Source organism: Muntiacus reevesi, chromosome 1 (genome assembly GCF_963930625.1).
Source record: "Muntiacus reevesi chromosome 1, mMunRee1.1, whole genome shotgun sequence".
Taxonomy (NCBI): domain Eukaryota; kingdom Metazoa; phylum Chordata; class Mammalia; order Artiodactyla; family Cervidae; genus Muntiacus; species Muntiacus reevesi.
Genome location: NC_089249.1, coordinates 161811913 through 161829599, shown reverse-complemented (window position 1 = coordinate 161829599; position 17687 = coordinate 161811913). Strand labels below are relative to the sequence as shown.

Below are 17687 nucleotides of genomic sequence, written 5' to 3'. Positions count from 1 at the left end.
CTCTGTCCATGGAATTCTCCAGGCAAGAATATTGGAGTGAGTTGCCATGCCCTTCTCCAGGGGATCTTCCTGACCCAGGGACTGGACCTGGGTCTCCCACAGTGCAGGCAGATTCTTTACTGTCTGAGCCACCAGGAAAGCCCCTGAAGTACCTAACTAACAGTATTTGATGCACATTTCCTGAGTTGCTTTACAGATATGAGCCCCAGGCCCCCCACCAAATGGAAGATATTAACCACTTGATGGTCATGAGCATATAGCCCCAGGCCTCCTGGAGCCTAAGGATTGTTAATGTTAACCCCTGTAACACCACTGTGTTACCTCACCATCACCCAGTCAGAGAACTCTGCACAAGCTGATCACAGACCTGGCAACCCAATCGTCCCTGCCCTCTGCCCCACACGTGGCTTTAAAAAATGCTTTGTTGAAACCCTTTGGAGAGTTCAGGGCTTTTTAGAGCATAAGCCCCCATCTCTTTGCATAGCCCTGCAGTAAACCTTTCTCTGCTGAGTCAGGCAGTCCTGGCTGTGAATTCTCTTCCAACCCCTGGCTGTAGAAGCTTCAGCGAGTCACTTGATCCCACTAAGCTTTGTGTCCTCACCCTTAAGTTGAGAATAATTCCTCTCTCAGTGCACTGGAGGCAAAGGCCTCCTGCATACTCTATGCACATACAAATCTCCAGGTGCCTTTAGCACATGATCTCTAATCCCTTCAGCCATGATATGCTGGGGTATTATCCTGATTGATCAGCTGAGGAAGTGAGATTCAGAGAGGTCCAGTGGCTCATGTGGCAGAGGTGGTTTGTGCCCTGTCCTTCCCTTGGGGGCTTACCTTGACTTTGCCTTTTGGTTGCCAGCATTAATACCTGCTTCCTGTGCCTGGAGAACCCACCACAGTAAGATCTGATGAAAGTCAATACCTCACCTTCCACTCCAAAAACTAGAATATTGTTGGTTACTTGCTTTCCCTGACCCTGAAGCCATCGAGTGGGTGCTGACCTAGGCTCAGCTAATTGGATGCTTCCATCCGTGATTTTGAATCTGGGGGAAATGAAAATGCATTAGACAGAAATAGCTCTGGCAGCAGTAGACGAGAGCGTGGTGGTGGTCCCAATGGCCAAAGCAGCATTCACTTGCCACAGTGCCATCCGTCGGGCTGCCCCTGTGGCGGAGCTCAGCTGTGGCTCAGGTCACAGGTCTCCTTTGGCATCTACCCACTTATGTTCCTGTCAATTTTGTGAACCTCTTGATAGTCTTCCTCAAACTTCTTTTCAACTTAAATCACTCAGATTTCATTTTAGATTTTTGTCATTGAGAACTTCATGTGGCAGTTCTATATGAAGTGTTTTTTTTTTTGTTTGTTTTTTTTTTATCTTCTGCCTAATACTCCCACCCAAATGCTGGGAGTTATTTCCCTCCAAACTACAGATTGGGCCTGTGGTTCCATCCTCCATTCTCCTCTCCCCCTACTTCATCCTCTTTGCACAGATGATTTCCATGCCCCTTGGGCCTCAATTTTATATCCAATGGGCAAAGGCCAGCAAAGAATCCTTTGCTTCCTTGTTCTTGCCTCTGCTCTTCCCTGATTTGTTTCTTCAGGGTCCTTCTCTTAGCCAAGGGGGTTTATGGTGAGCTCTTCCCCAGGGACCTTGCTTTCCTCCAGTCCCACCTTCTTCTCCTTTCTCTGCCTGGACTTCACAGGGTCAGGATTCCTCCTCTTTTCTTAGAGCCTCAAGAAGGCATGGCCTTTGTCATGACACTAATGGGGTTATTAAAGATAAACAGCCCAGAAGACAGTTTGGAAAGTGACTCCTCCCTTGATGGAGACAGGTTCTAGGGAGTTCACCATGTGTATCCTGACTGTTGATGGTGAATCATCTTGCACTGGAAACTCCAAGGGAGCTGATTTAATCCAGGCCTGGAATGGCTCAGCTGTATTCCCTAGCCCCAGCCCAGAGTAGTATCCATCTGTTATATTTGTCTGTCCAGCCTATAATTCTTAGAAGATTGCCCCATTCTTCCCTTCCACTGGCTGCTGATCACAAGATCTACTTTCTAGCCTGAGAGGTGGGCCCGACTAAACAGGTGGATGGGCAGGATGAAAATATAAATGAATGCTCTGGCTTCTCAGGTGGCTCAGTGATAAAGAATCCACCTGCCAAGCCAGAGACGTGTGTTCAACCCCTGGGTCAGGAAGATCTCCTGGAGAAAGAAATGGCAATCTCCTCCAGTATTCCTGCCTGAGAAATCCCATGGACAGAGGAGTCTGATGGGCTACAGTCCATGGGGTCGCAAAGAGGTGGACATGATTTAGTGACTAAAAAAACAATCTGGGAGAAAGAAGCCCTTTCTTTTCCCTTGCATGGCAACCTATGAAGATATCATCTTGGAGTTGCTTCTGACTGTATTTCTTGCCAGAAGAACAAAAGAAGCTGTATTGGATTCCTAGGGCTGCTGAAACAAATTACCATAAAATTGGGTGGATTAAAAGAGCAGAAGTGTATTTTCTCACAGCACGGGGGACCAGAAGTTCAAGACTAGAGTCACAAGGTTGGCTCCTTCGGAGTGCTCTGAGGCAGAGTCTGTTACATGCCTCCTCCTAGATTTTGGAGGTTGCTGCGATCCTTCGCATTCCTTGACTTGTAGAAGCATCACTCCAATCTGCCTCGATCTTCACATGGCTGTTTTCCCTCTGTGTATGTCTGTGTTCAAATTTCCCTCTTCTAAGGACACCAGTTACTGGATTAGGGACCATACAAATCCAATATGGCCTCATCTTAACTTGATTACATCTGCAAAGACTATTTCCAAATAAAATCACCTTCACAGGTTTTGGGTAGATATGAATTTTGGGGAACACTATTCAACTCAATATGGACGCTTAGGAAAGCAGAGTCAAGAGGTGGGAAGAGAGAAGCTTAAAGATGACTTATCAGTTCCTGAACCCAATTAGTCTTGGTGAAGTAAGCTTCATCCTGGACTTTTCAGATATGTGAGCCAAAGCATTTCCTTTTCCCTAAGGTAGTTTGGGTTTGATTTCTAGCACTTGAATTGGAAAAAGCCCTGACTAATACAGATGTACATAGAAAACCCAAATTAAGTAGGCTGGGGTTTAACAATAGACCAAATGCAGTAAGAAAATGTCTCCTCCTTCTATCCCTTCTTCCTATAAATATGCCATTTTCAGGACATCATGCTGATCTTGAGTCCTCCTGGTAGGAAAGCTCTCTAGTGAGAGGGTTTACCACTTTATTTACTTCTGTCTACTTGGATAAATAAGAGGTAATAATACCAGAAGATCCACAGTTCAGATGTTTGGGACTCTAGGTAGAAAAGGTTGTGGTTCAAAGGAAAGAGGTCCCTGGGAGTCTAAGTTTGGTCATTAAGAAAGGATTTGGGGAGAGGGAACACTTTCAGCTAGGCCAGGAAGGACAGGGCAGATGTTAGTGAGGAACAGAGTGTGGAGGGAACATCTAGAATGTATTTGGTATCCTCCTAGGGGGATGTGTGGACTGAATAGGCAGAGGCAGGGAGGTGAGTTCTAAATGGTGATGAGGAAATCAGGGTAGAGAGAAAAAGTTCATGGGTCAGGAGATGTCTAGGAAGCCAGGTCCTATTTTGCAGGCTCAAAAAAGAACAAAAAGGAACTGTTATCTCCCATCCATCCTGACTCCAGCTGGACTAAGATGTGGGGCCCCTGGCTCAGGCACTCAATGATGGGGTTTGCTGCACTGTGGGTTCATATGGCCAATCTGTGTTTTAACAGTGCTGTGGTTTGAGTTTGTCTGTTCCTTTAGGGGCTTCTAATTGTAGATGCCAGAAATTTGGGTGTTGTTGAAACCTTTCTCTTTTGCTTGTTATTACTTTGCAAGCTAAGGTCTGATTCTAGCCCCTCCATCCTTGATGTTTTTCCCTATCCCTCCAAATACACTGACTCTGCTGACCCTTCTCAAGGGCTTTCAGGAGAGAGAAGCAGGAAAAGGGGTGAATTTGCCAGCTGGGGTCTTTGTCTGGTATTTGGGGGTTCCTGTTTGTGGGCAAGGGAAACTAACATTGACCTCTCACCAGGATCTCTGCCTCCAACTCCCACCTCAGAGGCTGCTTCCTGCCAGATTCCCTTAGGGATTTCTCTTAGGGTTAGAAATGATTGTGACTGTTGGTGAAGGTCTTCTATCTCTCGGTGTTCTCTTTGCCCACGGTAGCCTGGATGTTCTGGGCTACCTGGAGGCCGGACTTGGTGGCTGTGTCTATCCAGGCGTGGGGCAGGCAGGTGTGCTCGCCAGCAAAGTGGATGCGGCCCTCTGGCTGGAAAAGTTGCTGCGAATAGTCCACAAACTGATAGGGTGTGAACTCAGTGAAGGCGCCCATGAAGAGGGGGTCCAGAGACCAGTGCTTGACCGTAGAAAAGGGGCACATGCGCCGCAGCTCCTCCTTGGGAATCCGGTGCACCGCCGCCAGATCCCTCAGGACGATATCCACCACCTGGTCCTGCTTCATGGATATGAAGAAGAGGGAATCGTCGTCCACGGTGTAGGAGGCCAGCAGGACACCCCTGCCGCTGGGGAGGCGGTGGCTGGGGTATAGATGTAGCGGGACGGCAGGTCGGTGATGGAGACCCCGCCCTGGATGCCGTCCCGCTCCCAGAAGGACTCGTTGCACGCCAGAACCACCTTGGTGGCGCTGGTATAATGCACTGAGCCGAGCGCGTCCATCTTGTCTCGCGAGAGCGGAAGCTCAAAGGTGATGAGACGCGTCGCCTTGGCTGAGGCGGAGATGATGACAGTCTGCGGTGAGGGTGCGCAGGGCAGAGCTGGATTCGCCCGTCCGGTAGGAAAGCCGAACCTCAGGCCCATCTCTCACTACCTTCTCCACCTTGGAGCCCAGATGGATGATGCCAGGCTTCAGGCTGGCCTTGAGGGCTTTGGGAAGCTGGTCAAAGCTACCGGTGATCTCGGAAAAGCTGTAGTGGTGAAGAGAGGGAAGCGGGTGAGTGTGGGAGGTACAGTCAGTCTGCTGAGTTGCGGCGGTGATCCCAGGCCCAAAAGGGAGGAAACGGGCCTCCTGCAGTAGGTGGTGGATACTTCATGTGTGTGTGCTCAGTCGTGTGTGACTCTTCTGCAACCCCATGGGCTGTAGCCCACCAGGTTCCTCTGTGCATGGAATTCTCCAGGCAAGAATACTGGAGTGGGGTGCCATTTCCTTCTCCAGGGGATCTTCCGCACCCAGGGATGGAACCTGCGTTTTTTGGGTCTCCTGCGTTGCAGGCAGATTCTTTACCACTGAGCAACCTGGGAAGTCCATGTATGTCACACATCTCACCTTAACTAGTCTCTGTGAGGGAGGGATCATTGCTTACTTTTATACTTTGGAAAATGAACACCCAGTAAAAAGGGACTTTCTCACAATGACATGTGCAATCTAGCTGGAAAGCCCATGGCTTCAGCCACCATGCAGTTCTGCATCCCAGGAGGCGTCCTGCAGACCTACGTGCTCCTTGCCCAGCTTGTGTGAATCTGAGTTGCATGACTTCTCTGAGCCTCAGCCTCCTCACTGGTAACATGACTCTGAATTATAGTGCCCTGCCTTCCAAGTGATCATAGCATTAAATGTGATCATCCTTGGAAAATGCTTAGCATGGCACCTGGCACATAGGACCTACTCAGTAATCAAAGTTCCCTTTCTCTGTTCTGTGTGTTTGAGAAAGGGGCAGGCTCAAGGTCTGGTCCAGATCAGCCTTACTCATTACCTGTGAAGATCATGTCAACCTGAAGGGACTCCAGAAGAGACTTGTAGTATCCAGCATTCTCATTCATTACATCCCCGATCATCTTTACTGCTCCTCGGCCCAGCATCCCTTCCTTCAGCAGGTAAGCCTGTGGGGAGATGGAAGCATCAGGTAGAGGGCACAGTATGTAGGAAGGGGCCTCAGTAGGGACCTGGGGTAGGCAAGGTTGAAGCAGGGGTGAGGGGACTCCAGGGAGGTGAAGCCTTGGGCATTGGGAGAAGGTCCTGGTAGGGAGGGGACAATCCCAGGGGTCTAGTTTGAGCACAGACCCCCTTTCATCCCTGTCTTGGGACTTTGCCTCACTCACCTTGGTGGAGTAAGAATTGTAAAAGGACATCAGGTGGCTGCAGTTTAATTCTTTCAGGCTTTTGAGCTGTAGAGAAGAGGAAGGGGTAGCAACTTGAAAGTCATAGGGCCAGAGGTGGGACTTCTGGGTTCTCTGGATGATCCTTTGAAGAGGGTGGGGACTAAGAGGAAGTAGATGGAGAGAAAAGGGGGAGGGAGTTTCCACCTCCTAAATTTTCTCTCCCTCCCCCCCCCCCCCATCTCTCCTTCATTTAATTTAAAGGTGAAAATATTTACTTCAATCCAGGAAGACTGATTCATTACCAAGGACTGGATTACCTGGTGATTCCCCTTCCTCCTACTGCTTAATCAAGGAATGGATGATTGGTCCACATGGGACAGAAGGGATGGAGTTGGGCACGAGGGCTTGGGTGGCAACATTCTTAGGGGGTGTTAGAAGGAAGATAACCAATCATAAGAGTATCAGGTAGGAGTAAGGTGGCCTGATGGATGGTCACCTAACTTGCTAGGTGACTTTTGGCCAGACCTGTGTTTTCCTGACCCCGGGGGTGGTGGTGGGGGATGGGGAGAGGGGGGAGGCAGGAGTCACCTTGCCAATGGACTGGTAGAAGAGATTTATAGCATTCTTGCCCTTTTCTCTTGGGTTCATGGAATAGCCTAGAAGCTCTGGGTTGGCCTTAATCTCCCTGGCGCGGTAGCGTTTTCTGTTGATGAAGTACCAGGTGTTGTCATCGTACTGGAAAAACTTGTTTAACTTCAGGCCCAGCTTCCTGACATAGGTGTGGGCCAACCTGGAACAGACACAGGCACAACATGGCCCTCATCCGTGGGACACCTCATTTCTGTTTACCTCACAGTAGAAACTATTTCCAGGAAAACCAGTTTCTTCATGTGCCCAGGGAGCCCAGACTGACTGCCTCCTCATCTCTAACCTCGCCTTCTCTTATTGCTGCATTAGTTCTTTTTCTCCTGCTTTTTCACTGTGGGAGACAGGGAGTAGGTAGTTCCCCATGACTGAAAGAAGACCCTTAAGGAAATCCCAGCATATAGAGCTCAACTACAGAGCCCAGGACGTTTTGTTTTAGACAGAATTTAAATTTCCAGTTCTAAGTGAGCTTGAAAAGTGAAAGTGTTAGTTGCTCAGTTGTGTCCCACTCTTTGCAGCACCACGGACTGTAGCCCACCAGGCTCCTCTGCCCATGAAATTCTCCAGGCAAGAATACTGGAGTGGGTATTCTTGGGGATCTTCCTGTCCCAGGTTCTCCTGCATTGCAGGAGATGGTAAACTATCTGAGCCACCAGAGAAGCCCTAAGTAAGTTTGAGGCCATATCTAAAGACTCCTACTTTGGGTTACTACTGTTAACTTTTGGTTTTGTTTAGGATAGTGTTTGTAGGGAAATCTCAGGTTTAGTTTCCACTTAAGGCAAAAAATGAGGCATGTGGTGGGGGCATCAGGTGAAGGATCTTTTTGTCTTACAAGCCTCAGAACTGGGGGCCAGGTTTTCTTCCAGATTCTGATTTAGAAATAGAGCATATGCTTTGGTGCCAAGTACTCCCTTGATTTTGAGGAGCTTTGTCACTTCCTCCTAGGAGAACCTTAGGTCAGTCACTTAATATCTCTGAGTCCAGTTTCTTGATTTGTAAATAGGAAAAATAAGCGTATTACATTATAAGGCTGTGAAAGTGAAATGAAATAATGCACATATAGTACTGAGCATAGGGCCAGGCACGTAGTAAGTGTTCACGAATGACAGCTACTATTATTATTATTTATTTTATAGCCTAAAGTAGCTTCTGGTGGCTCAGACTGTAAAGAATCTGCCTGCAATGCAAGAGACCTGGGTTGGATCCCTGGATTGGGACGATTCCCTGGAGAAGGGATTGGCTATCCGCTCCAGTATTCTTGCCTGGAGAATCCCATGGACAGAGGAATCTTTCAGGTTACAACCTATAGGGTCACAAAAGAGTCGGACAGCAACAAATGGTCATTATTAGTTTGGGATCTTCCACTTTCTATGTTACCCTGAGCTCTGAGCCTCAATCATCTCTGTCAGCTGGGGGACGAGACTTCCAGGATTGAATCCCATGAAACAGTGAGTCTGAAAGGGCTCTGACACAATGGCAGCAGCCCACCTCCTACTCCTCTTAATTCTTCCTCCTTGCCTTTTACTCCATCCCTCTCCTGAGACTTACCTTTGGGACTTTGGGATTCGCATGGGCCCCAGTTCATAGTACCAGCCCTCCTTCTTGTTCCTGAATGTCATCACTCGACCCCCGATGTGGTCACTGGCTTCCGAGATGGTTACCTGGTGTCCAGGGAGGCTGCTGTCACTCCCAGAGTCTTATACTCCCTTTTCCCACCTGCCCCTGTCACAGGCTCTATTCTGGAATTCCCACTGGTGGGTCCCTGAATGTGCAGGGTAACTAAACTGGGTAGAGTGGGGTTTCCTCCCAGAGGGACCTGAGTAACGTAGGTGATGCAGAAGGGCTCCAGGGTTGCAGGGGTCAGAACACCTCTTGGTCCTTTCTGGCTAGCATAGCCCTTCTCTACTTTTATTTCCAAAAGAACACAAGCTGCAATTAAGTCTCAGGGGATGCAGCTTTTGAGGAACAATAACTAAGGGCTGAGAGACCCAGTGGGTTATGCTCGTTTGTCCAAGGGTTGGCTGTAACCCCACTCCTTTTCTTTTTTCACCCAATGAAGCAAACTGGAGGTGAATGATTGAGTCCCCTCCCACACCAGCTCACCTGATGGCCTGCATCTTGCAGGGCCTTGGCTGCAGTCAGCCCTGACATGCCAGCTCCCACCACCACTATGCGCTTGGGCACTGGGGAGGTGTGGAGGCCCTCCTGGGCTGTGACAAGGATAGACTCGTGTTCAGGGTCCTGGAAACACTTAGCCAAGTCCTCATAGAAGCCAAGGCAGCTGGGGGTGGCCAACAAGAGCCCCAAGATCAGGATTCCTGGGGCAGAGAAAGGAATGGGGGCTGGGGCTCTGTACCCTGCCCTAACTGGGACGAGCTTGTCTGTGCGGATAAGTGGGAGTGGTAAGGTCAGGAGTGTCTGTCCAATGTGTGGTTGTGAACATGTGTTTGTGATTGTTTCTGAGTCTGTGTTGTGTGGGATATGAATGATGTGTCAACTATGCTAGCTTTAGTTGTATGATTGTGAATGTTCATGTGTGTAGGTGTGATTGGAAAATCCTGGTTGTGTGCAGCTTCCTACTGAAGGGTAAACATGCCTGCTTCTGATGGTGCGTGTGTGTGTGTGTGTGTGAGGTTGTCTATGATAAAGTTGCTGTGGTTGTGAGTCTGTGATCATTGTCCTGTGTAACTGCATTGTTTGTGATTTTATGTGAATTGAGTATGTTGTGGGTATGAGTATACAGTGTAGGTACCTGAGTAAATGTATGGATGAATCTGTACAGAAAAGTGAGAGATGTTGTAGAAATAGTGCATGTTGGCCTGTGTTTGGAGGAGGGAGAATGATATGTGTGCATTTGCTTGAGTTTGAGGGAGAATTTGCTTGTTTGTGTTCTTGTGTTTGATTCTGTGTCTGTGTTTGAGCATGAGGTGGGACTGGGGAGCCTGAGGGTGTCTGTATTCTTTGGATATATGTCTTTTTGTGAGAGAGTGTGTGTGTGTGTGTGTAGCACAGTTCTCTTCGGGGAAGGGGAATAGGGACATTGTGATCACTTTCTCAACGACTATTCATGCCCCACAGGAACTTGCTAGCCCTGCTGTTCTTCTCCAGCCTCACAGGATTTTTGTCAAAACATTTTGTTTTCTAATGTGCAGTCAAGATTGAAAGCCATAGTTAATATATAAGTCCAGAGTGACTTAGTTTTCTCCTGCACAAATAACTATTCTGAAGGACAGAGATATTCACCTAAGAGTCTGAAACCCTGAGAGAGAGAGAGTCTGTGTGGTTTCCTTGGCGTCAGTTGCTCTAAAGGGAGCAGCCAGGAGCTGTGACATGCTGAGTGCCCCTGCACTAGCTTTAGTTTTTTGGCCGATGAGAATCCCCTTAGTCCAGTCTTCGTCCTGGCAGCACAGCTGAAGCTCTCAGAAGAAAAGGGGTCTTCAGGGGCCACCCACTGAGGAGGAGCAGGGACCCCGCTGGTTCCCAGTGCAGGACACTCCCAATGCCAGAAGAGCCTTCTGAAGGGGAGGCTTCTCAGAAAAGAGGAGAGGCATGACCATGCCCCATGGGACAGAGAGTCAAGCCTCCCAGCAGCCCCCGCCAGGCCTACCTCAACCTCTGGAATCCATTCTCCACCCGGGACAGGTTTTCCCATCTCGCTGAGTGATCGCCATTCTGTCTCAGCCCCCATGACCTTCCCCTTGAGTGGGCCCAACCCCCAGATGCATTCTCTAGACCTGTATGCATCCTCTTGACTCACTTTCACCTGGACCTATCCATAGCGCCTGACCTAGCTCCCATCCCATCTCAGAACCCACCCCTCTTTCCCTAGCCTGGCTGTATGCCCAGACTCCCTCTTGGACCCATCTTACCCACCCCCCGGCCTACTCCCACTCCACAATCTAGCTCTTCTCCCTGTCTCAGCATCCAATACCTCCTTCCTCAGGTGTCTCTCTCTCAGATTCAGAGGAGGGACCCTCCTTACCTCTCATCTTGACCATGGTCCTGCAGCTCAGGCTGAGTCTGGTACAACTCTCCCTCTCTTAAAGAGGAGCCAGCTCCACCCAGAAGTCACTGGCCTCATCCCACTAGGCTACCCTAGGGGCCAATTGGCTGGGCCAAGCAGAAAAGCCCTGCCCTCAAGGCCTGGCTGTCAGGTAAAGATGACTGTGGTGACTCAGTCCCACCCCCCGCCTCATCTTCTGCATCCCTATCTTCCTTCTGGCCCATCTCCCTTCCTAGGGAAAGCCCCTTCTCCCAGCTCAGATCAGGCAGTGATGGGAAGGGGTTGTGGGAGCCAGGTGGACCATCCCAAATCTGCTGGGACCATCTCCCAGGAAGGGGTAGGATTGGGAATGAACCTCTGGGCTGGTTTGGAAATCCAGAGTCTGGGCTCCCAGCACAGGCCAGACCTCCTGACTGCTCTCACTAGAGAATGTCCCTGTTCTGCTGGTGTCTCACTGCGGAGCCTTCTGCTCCAAGGTGAGGATTCTAGCCATGAGTTCCCGGGGAAGGCTGGGCTCTCCCCACCCCTCTCAGGTGTTCCTCTGCAGGCAGGGTAGAGTCTCTGGTCTGGCCCATTTGCCGTGGGGAGTGCGTGTTTTCCTCCATTCCTCTGGGTCCCCCAGGGCTTCCTTAGGCACAGACGGGCTTCTCTGGCACTGGAATTTCTTCTTCTGGGGAATCAGGCCAGCTGGCTGTGGTATCAGTGCTAGTCTTTGTTCTCTGTGTACAGTGGAGGGAGAAGGGGGCAGGAAACCTTCACAGAGGAGCAGCCTGGGGCTAGGGAGGGGGCTGGAGTGTGAGCAGATGTCCAGCAGCTGGGACACAGGACTCAGATCCTGGGCACTAGGCTGGCATTGGAGAAAGGGCACCAGCAATTTAATCAAACAGACTGAGTTCAAAGTCTTAGGACATATAGTATGCTTCTCTGAGCCTGGGTTTCCTTATCTGTAAAACTGTGTAATAATTCTTTCCTTACAGAGTATTTCAAGGATTAAATGAGATGATATGTGAAGAGCCTGGCATAGGTAGGTACCTAAGCTGGTTTCCGTCTTTCCTTTTGAAGTTAGGGTTTGTCACACAACTGCAATATCTCTAAAAAGAGGTAGTTCCTCCATCACAGAGTTGCTGGCAGCAGCAGATAGAATGATATTATTTAAAGAGAAACCGTGTGAGTTGCTGGGCAGGTCGAGGACTCTTGCTTTCTTGCTCTCACTCTATTGTCGATTCTTTAAATTTTTAATAGCTTTATTGAGATATAATTTATATACCATACAATTCACCCATTTGAAGTGAACAGTTCAGTAGTTTTTAGTGTATTCACAGAGTTGTGCTACTATTACTACAACTAAGTTAAAACATTCTCATTATTCTTTAGGAAACTCAAACTGGGGCTCTGTAACAACCTAGAGGGTTGGGAAAGGATGGGAGATAGGAGGGAGGTTAAGAGGGAGGGGACATGTGTACAACTATGGCTAATTCATGTTGATGTATGGCAGAAATCCAACCAATACCGTAAAGCAATTATCCTGCAATTAAAAATAAACGAACAAACAAAAAAAGAAATCCCATACACTTTAGCCATCACCCCCCATTCTCTGCATCCCCCCAACCCTAGGCATCCACTATTCTGCTTCCTGCCTCTATGGGTTTGCCTGTTTTGGACATTTCATATAAATGTAATCACACAATATGTGGTCTTTTGTGGCTGGCTCCATTCATTAAACATAACATTACATTAAACGTAACATCTTTAAGATTCATCCATGTTGCAGCATGTATCAGTACTTCATTTCTTTTCATGGCTGAATAATAGCCATTTCCGGCTGACTCTTGTTCTATTTATGACTGAATAATATTCCATTTATACCACATTTTGTTTATCCATTCATCTTTTGGTTTTGGCCACCTGATGTAGTGGGAATTCCTAATAACGTACTTTCTCAGCTTTGAGAAATTCCACAGAAATAGAATATGGAAAAACAGCATATATTAAGAAACTATGTTAGTAATTATCTTTCACGTTTTTCTTAGAATAATAGCCTTGTTACAAGCCCCTAGGCCAGACCCAGAAGGGAGTATGACTGGGATCATGAAAGCATAGACTTTGGAATACCGGGTCGGCACCAGGCATGAATGCTGCCTACGCACTTGCTGATTGTTCTTGAGACTTGCCCCAAAAGGAAACAGCCTGGGATAAAAACAAGGAAATCTGGATTATGTCAATGTAATCCATGACATTTAGGAGGACATGATTGAAACAGAATATGTCTTGAGAAAAATAAGACCAAAAAAATTCTTGTAGTCTGCACTTAGGAATAAAATCTGGACTCAGAGTGGACTCTGCATCTCAGTCCAATAGAGGCTGCAGGTCTCCTGACCCATTGCACCAGATTTCGTGTTCTGTCTTCATTCACGTCACTTGCTCCCAGACCATTACGGCAACAATCAGGCTTCCCACTTTCTAGCTGTTATACACAGTGTGGCTATAAGCATTCTTTTAATGTGGATATAGGTTTTCATTTTTCTTAGGCATACACTTTGGAGTGGAATTGCTGGGTTATATGTTAGTTCTGTGTTTCACCTTTTGAGGAACTGCCAGATTGGTTTCCAAAATGACTGCACCATTTTGCTTTCCCACCAGCAACGAATGAGAGTGCCAATTTCTTCTCATTCTTCATGACACTTGTTATTATCTGTGCTCTTGATTATAGCCATCCTAGTGGGGGTAAAGTACTATTTCATTGTTTTCTCATTTGCATTTCCCTGATGATAAGTGACTTAAAACTCAACATCCAGAAAACAAAGATCATGGTATCTGGTCCCATCACTTCATGGCAAATAGATGGGGAAACGATGGAAACAGTGCCAGACTTTATTTTCTTGGGTTGCAAAATCACTGCAGATGGCGACTGCAGCCATGAAATTAAAGATGCTTGCTCCTTGGAAGAAAAGCTATGACCAACCCAGACAGCATATTAAAAAGCAGAGACATTACTTTGGCACCAAAGTTCCATCTAGTCAAAGCTGTGGTTTTTCCAGTAGTCATGTATGGATGTGAGAGTTGGACCATAAAGAAAGCTGAGCACCAAAGAATTGAAGCTTTTGAACTGTGGTTTTGGAGAAGACTCTTGAGATTCCCTTGGACTGCAAGGAGATCCAATCTGTCAATCCTAAAGGAAATCAGTCCTGAATATTCATTGGAAGGACTAATGTTGAAGCTGAAGCTCCAATACTTTGGGCACCTGATGCGAAGAACTGACTCATTTGAAAAGACCCGATGCTGGGAAAGATTGAAGGCAGGAGGAGAAGGGGATGACAAAGGATGAGATGGTTGGATGGCATCACTGACCTGATGGATATGAGTTTGAATAAGCTCTGGGAGATGGGGATGGACAGGGAGGCCTGGTGTGCTACAGCCCATGGGGTCACAAAGAGACACGAATGATCGACTGAACTGAACTGAACTGAGCTGATGATCAGTGACCTTGAGCATCTTTTCATGTTCCTAATGGACATCTGTATATCTTCTTTGGAGAAATGTTCATTCAGATCCTTTGCCCATTTTTTCATTTGGTTAGTTGTCTCTTTATTATTGAATTGTAAGGGTTCTTTATGGTAGCTCAGCTGGTGAAGACTATGCCTGCAATACAGGGAAGATCCGCTGGAGAAAGGATAGGCTATCCACTCCAGTATTCTTGGGCTTCCCTGGTGGCTAAGATGGTAAAGGGTCCACCTACAATGCGGGAGACCTGGCTTCGATCCCTGGGTTGGGAAGATCCCCTGGAGGAGGACATGGCAACCCACTGCAGTATTCTGGCCTGGAGAATCACCAAGGACAGAGGAGCCTGGTGGGCTACAGTCCACGGTGTCACAAAGAGTCCTCAGGGTTACAAAGAGTTGGACGTGACTGAGCGACTAAGCACAAGGGTTCTTGATATTGTAGATAAAATCATTTTCACATATATGATTTGCAAATATTTCTGGCAGCCCCATTCCATGTGTTGCCTTTTTACTTTCTTGATGGTGTCCTTTGAAGCACAGATGTTTTTAATTTTGAAGAATCCTTATTTTTCCTTTTGTTGCTTCTGCATTTGGGGTCCTAAGAAACTATTGCCAAATCCAAGATCATGAAGACTTACCCTTTGCTGTCTTCTAAAAGTTTTCTATTTTCAGCTCGTATGTTGAAGTCTTTACTCCATTTGAAGTGATATTTATACATGATGTGAGGTAGAGTTCCAACTTCATTCTTTTGAATGCGACTATTCATTGTCTCAGCACATTTTATTAAAAGAGCTATTCTTCCCTCCCCGGCCCGATGGGCAGGCAGGCTGCTCTGAGGAGGCGAGGAGGGGAGGGCTGGGCCAGCTGTAGGGCAGACAATGATGTCGAAATCTGCACAGGCCCCCAACTGCATGCAGAAGAGCTTGCAGTCAGACCTGGCCTTCTTCAGGTTCCCGCTGGATCCGGCCAGATGCCAGAAGTAGGTGGTGAACTGCAGGCAAGCAGACTTAGAGGATAAAAAGCTAATCAACTAAATAAACATTATCGACCGTGTGCCAAAGACTTTGAAACTTCTATGATCTTCAGAACTAGTCCTTATGGGACCGTTCTCCGAGATAATGCAATACCAATAGTATTCGATCTCGCCAGTCATTTGAATAATCCACATAGTAGACACAGAAAGCGAATAAAAAGAATTGAGTGAAGATGAAATTGAGACACTGAAACAGAAACAAAGTGATAGTGTTAATGACTCAACTTCTGAAGGCCTTTTAAAAGGCAATTTCTGAAGGCCTTTTTAAAAGGCCTTGACCTGTTGATGAAACTTCTGAACAGGAATCAAAACAAAAGGAAATAAATGAGAGCAATGGTCAAAATTCCCCTGCAGAAGGAAGGGGTGAAGAGCAGGATGAAGATATTAACTCTTAAAGAGAAGGAAAACAAAGAATACTTAAAGTCTTTATCTAAAATTTTGATTCTTATGGGAAAACAAAACATACCTCTGGATGGCCATGAAGCTGATGAGATCCCAGAAGGTCTTTTTACTCCTGATAACTTTCAAGCGCTGCTAGAGTGCTGGATCAGTTCTGGTGAAGAGGTTCTGAGAAAGCGCTTTGAGACAACAGCAGTTAACACATTGTTCTGTTCAGAAACACAGCAGAAATAGATGCTAGAGATCTGTGAGAGCTGCATTCAGGAAGAAACCCTCAGGGAAGTGAGAGACTCGCACTTCTTTTCCATCATCACTGATGATGTGGTGGACATCGCAGGGGAAGAGCACCTGCCTGTGTTGGTGAGGTTTGTCGACGAAGCTCACAACCTGAGAGATGAATTTGTAGGCTTCCTGCCTTATGAAGCTAATGCAGAAATTTTGGCCATGAAATTTCACACTATAATAACTGAGAAATGGGGATTAAACACTGAGTACTGTTGTGGCCAGGCTTACTTTGTATCTAGTGGATTTTCATCCAAATGAAAGTTGTTGCTTCTAGATGTTTAGAGAAATATCCCCAGGCTACACACTCAGCTCTTCCTGCGCCTTAAATATGTGGTTGGCAAAAGCAGTACCTGTTATGGGAGCATCTGTCTCATTAGGAACAATTGAGGAAGTTTGTTCTTTTTTCCATCAATCACCACAGCTGCTTTTAGAGCTTGAAAGTGTAGTTTTTGTCCTCTTTCAGAACAATGAAGAAAGGGGCAAAGAACTGAAGGGAATTTGCCGTTCTCAGTGGACAGGCAGGCATGATGCTTTTGAGATCTTAGTGGACCTCCTACAAGCCCTTGTTTTATGCTTAGATGGTATAAATAGTGATACAACTGTTAGATGGAATAACTGTATAGCTGGCCAAGCATTTGTGCTCTGTAGTGTGGTAACAGATTTTAATTGCATGGTTACTGTTGTTGTTCTTTAAAATGTTTTATCTTTTACAAGAGCCTTTGGGAAAAGTCTTCAGGGGCAAACCTCTGATGTCTTTTTTGCAGCCAGTAGCTTGACTGCAGTGTTACATTCACTAAATGAAATGATGGAAAATATTGAAGTTTGTCATGAATTTTGGTTTGAGGAAGCCACAGATGTAACAACCAAACCGTATTCAGATGAAACTCCCAGGGAAATTTCGCAGAGCTCAGCACAGTAACCTGGAGTCTCAGCTAATCTCTGAGAGTTACTATAAAGAAACTCTAAGTGTTCCACCTGTGGAACACATTATTCAGGAACTGAAAGATATATTCTCAGAACAGCACCACAAAGCTCTTAAGTGCTTATCCCTGGTACCCTCTGTCATGGGACAGCTCAAATTCAATACGTCAGAGGAGCACCATGCTGACATGTACCGAAGTGACTTAACCTAATCCTGACACACTCTCTGCTGAGCTGCATTGTTGGGGAATCAAATGGAAACACAGAAGGAAAGATATAGAACTTCCATCCACTATTTATGAAGCCCTTCATCTACCAGACATTGTTTTTTCCTAATGTTTATGCATTGCTGAAGGTCCTATGTATTCTTCCTGTGATGAAAGTTGAGAATGAACGCTATGAAAACGGGCAAAAGCATCTCAAAGCATACTTGAGGAACACTTTGACATATCAAAGATCAAGTAACTTGGCTTTGCTTAACATAAATTTTGATATAAAACACGATTTGGATTTCATGGTCGATACATATATCAAACTCTATATAAGTAAGTCAGAGCTTCCTACAGATAATTCAGAAACCATTGAAAATACCTAAGAGACTTTTAACCTAGACTTTCTCTTGTATTTGATATTTGAAAAAAAGCCTGTAAGAAATTTTTAAAATGTCTTACAGAAAAATTGTAAGGGTAGGCCACGTAATCACTGAATATCTTGACCTGTAGGCCTCCCATTGAGTTCATTAGTCATTGATAATCTGCCTGTTTAAATGGCCTGTTTGAATGCCCATGCTTTGGAGACCTAACTTTTTCC

At 46.6% G+C, this 17687-nt stretch overlaps 1 protein-coding gene and 1 pseudogene across 1 annotated transcript; one reads left to right on the top strand and one right to left on the bottom strand.

The window, feature by feature from the left end:
- Positions 1-4169: 4169 nt before the first annotated feature.
- LOC136151380 (L-amino-acid oxidase-like) lies at positions 4170-10734 on the bottom strand. The gene is given in 9 exon segments (XM_065912500.1): positions 4170-4582; positions 4585-4781; positions 4783-4959; positions 5739-5872; positions 6092-6157; positions 6680-6881; positions 8285-8397; positions 8840-9054; positions 10719-10734. Coding segments are annotated over 9 exon segments (1533 nt in total).
- Positions 10735-15120: 4386 nt separating this feature from the next.
- Positions 15121-17472, top strand: LOC136151319 (52 kDa repressor of the inhibitor of the protein kinase pseudogene; annotated as a pseudogene).
- Positions 17473-17687: the final 215 nt, after the last annotated feature.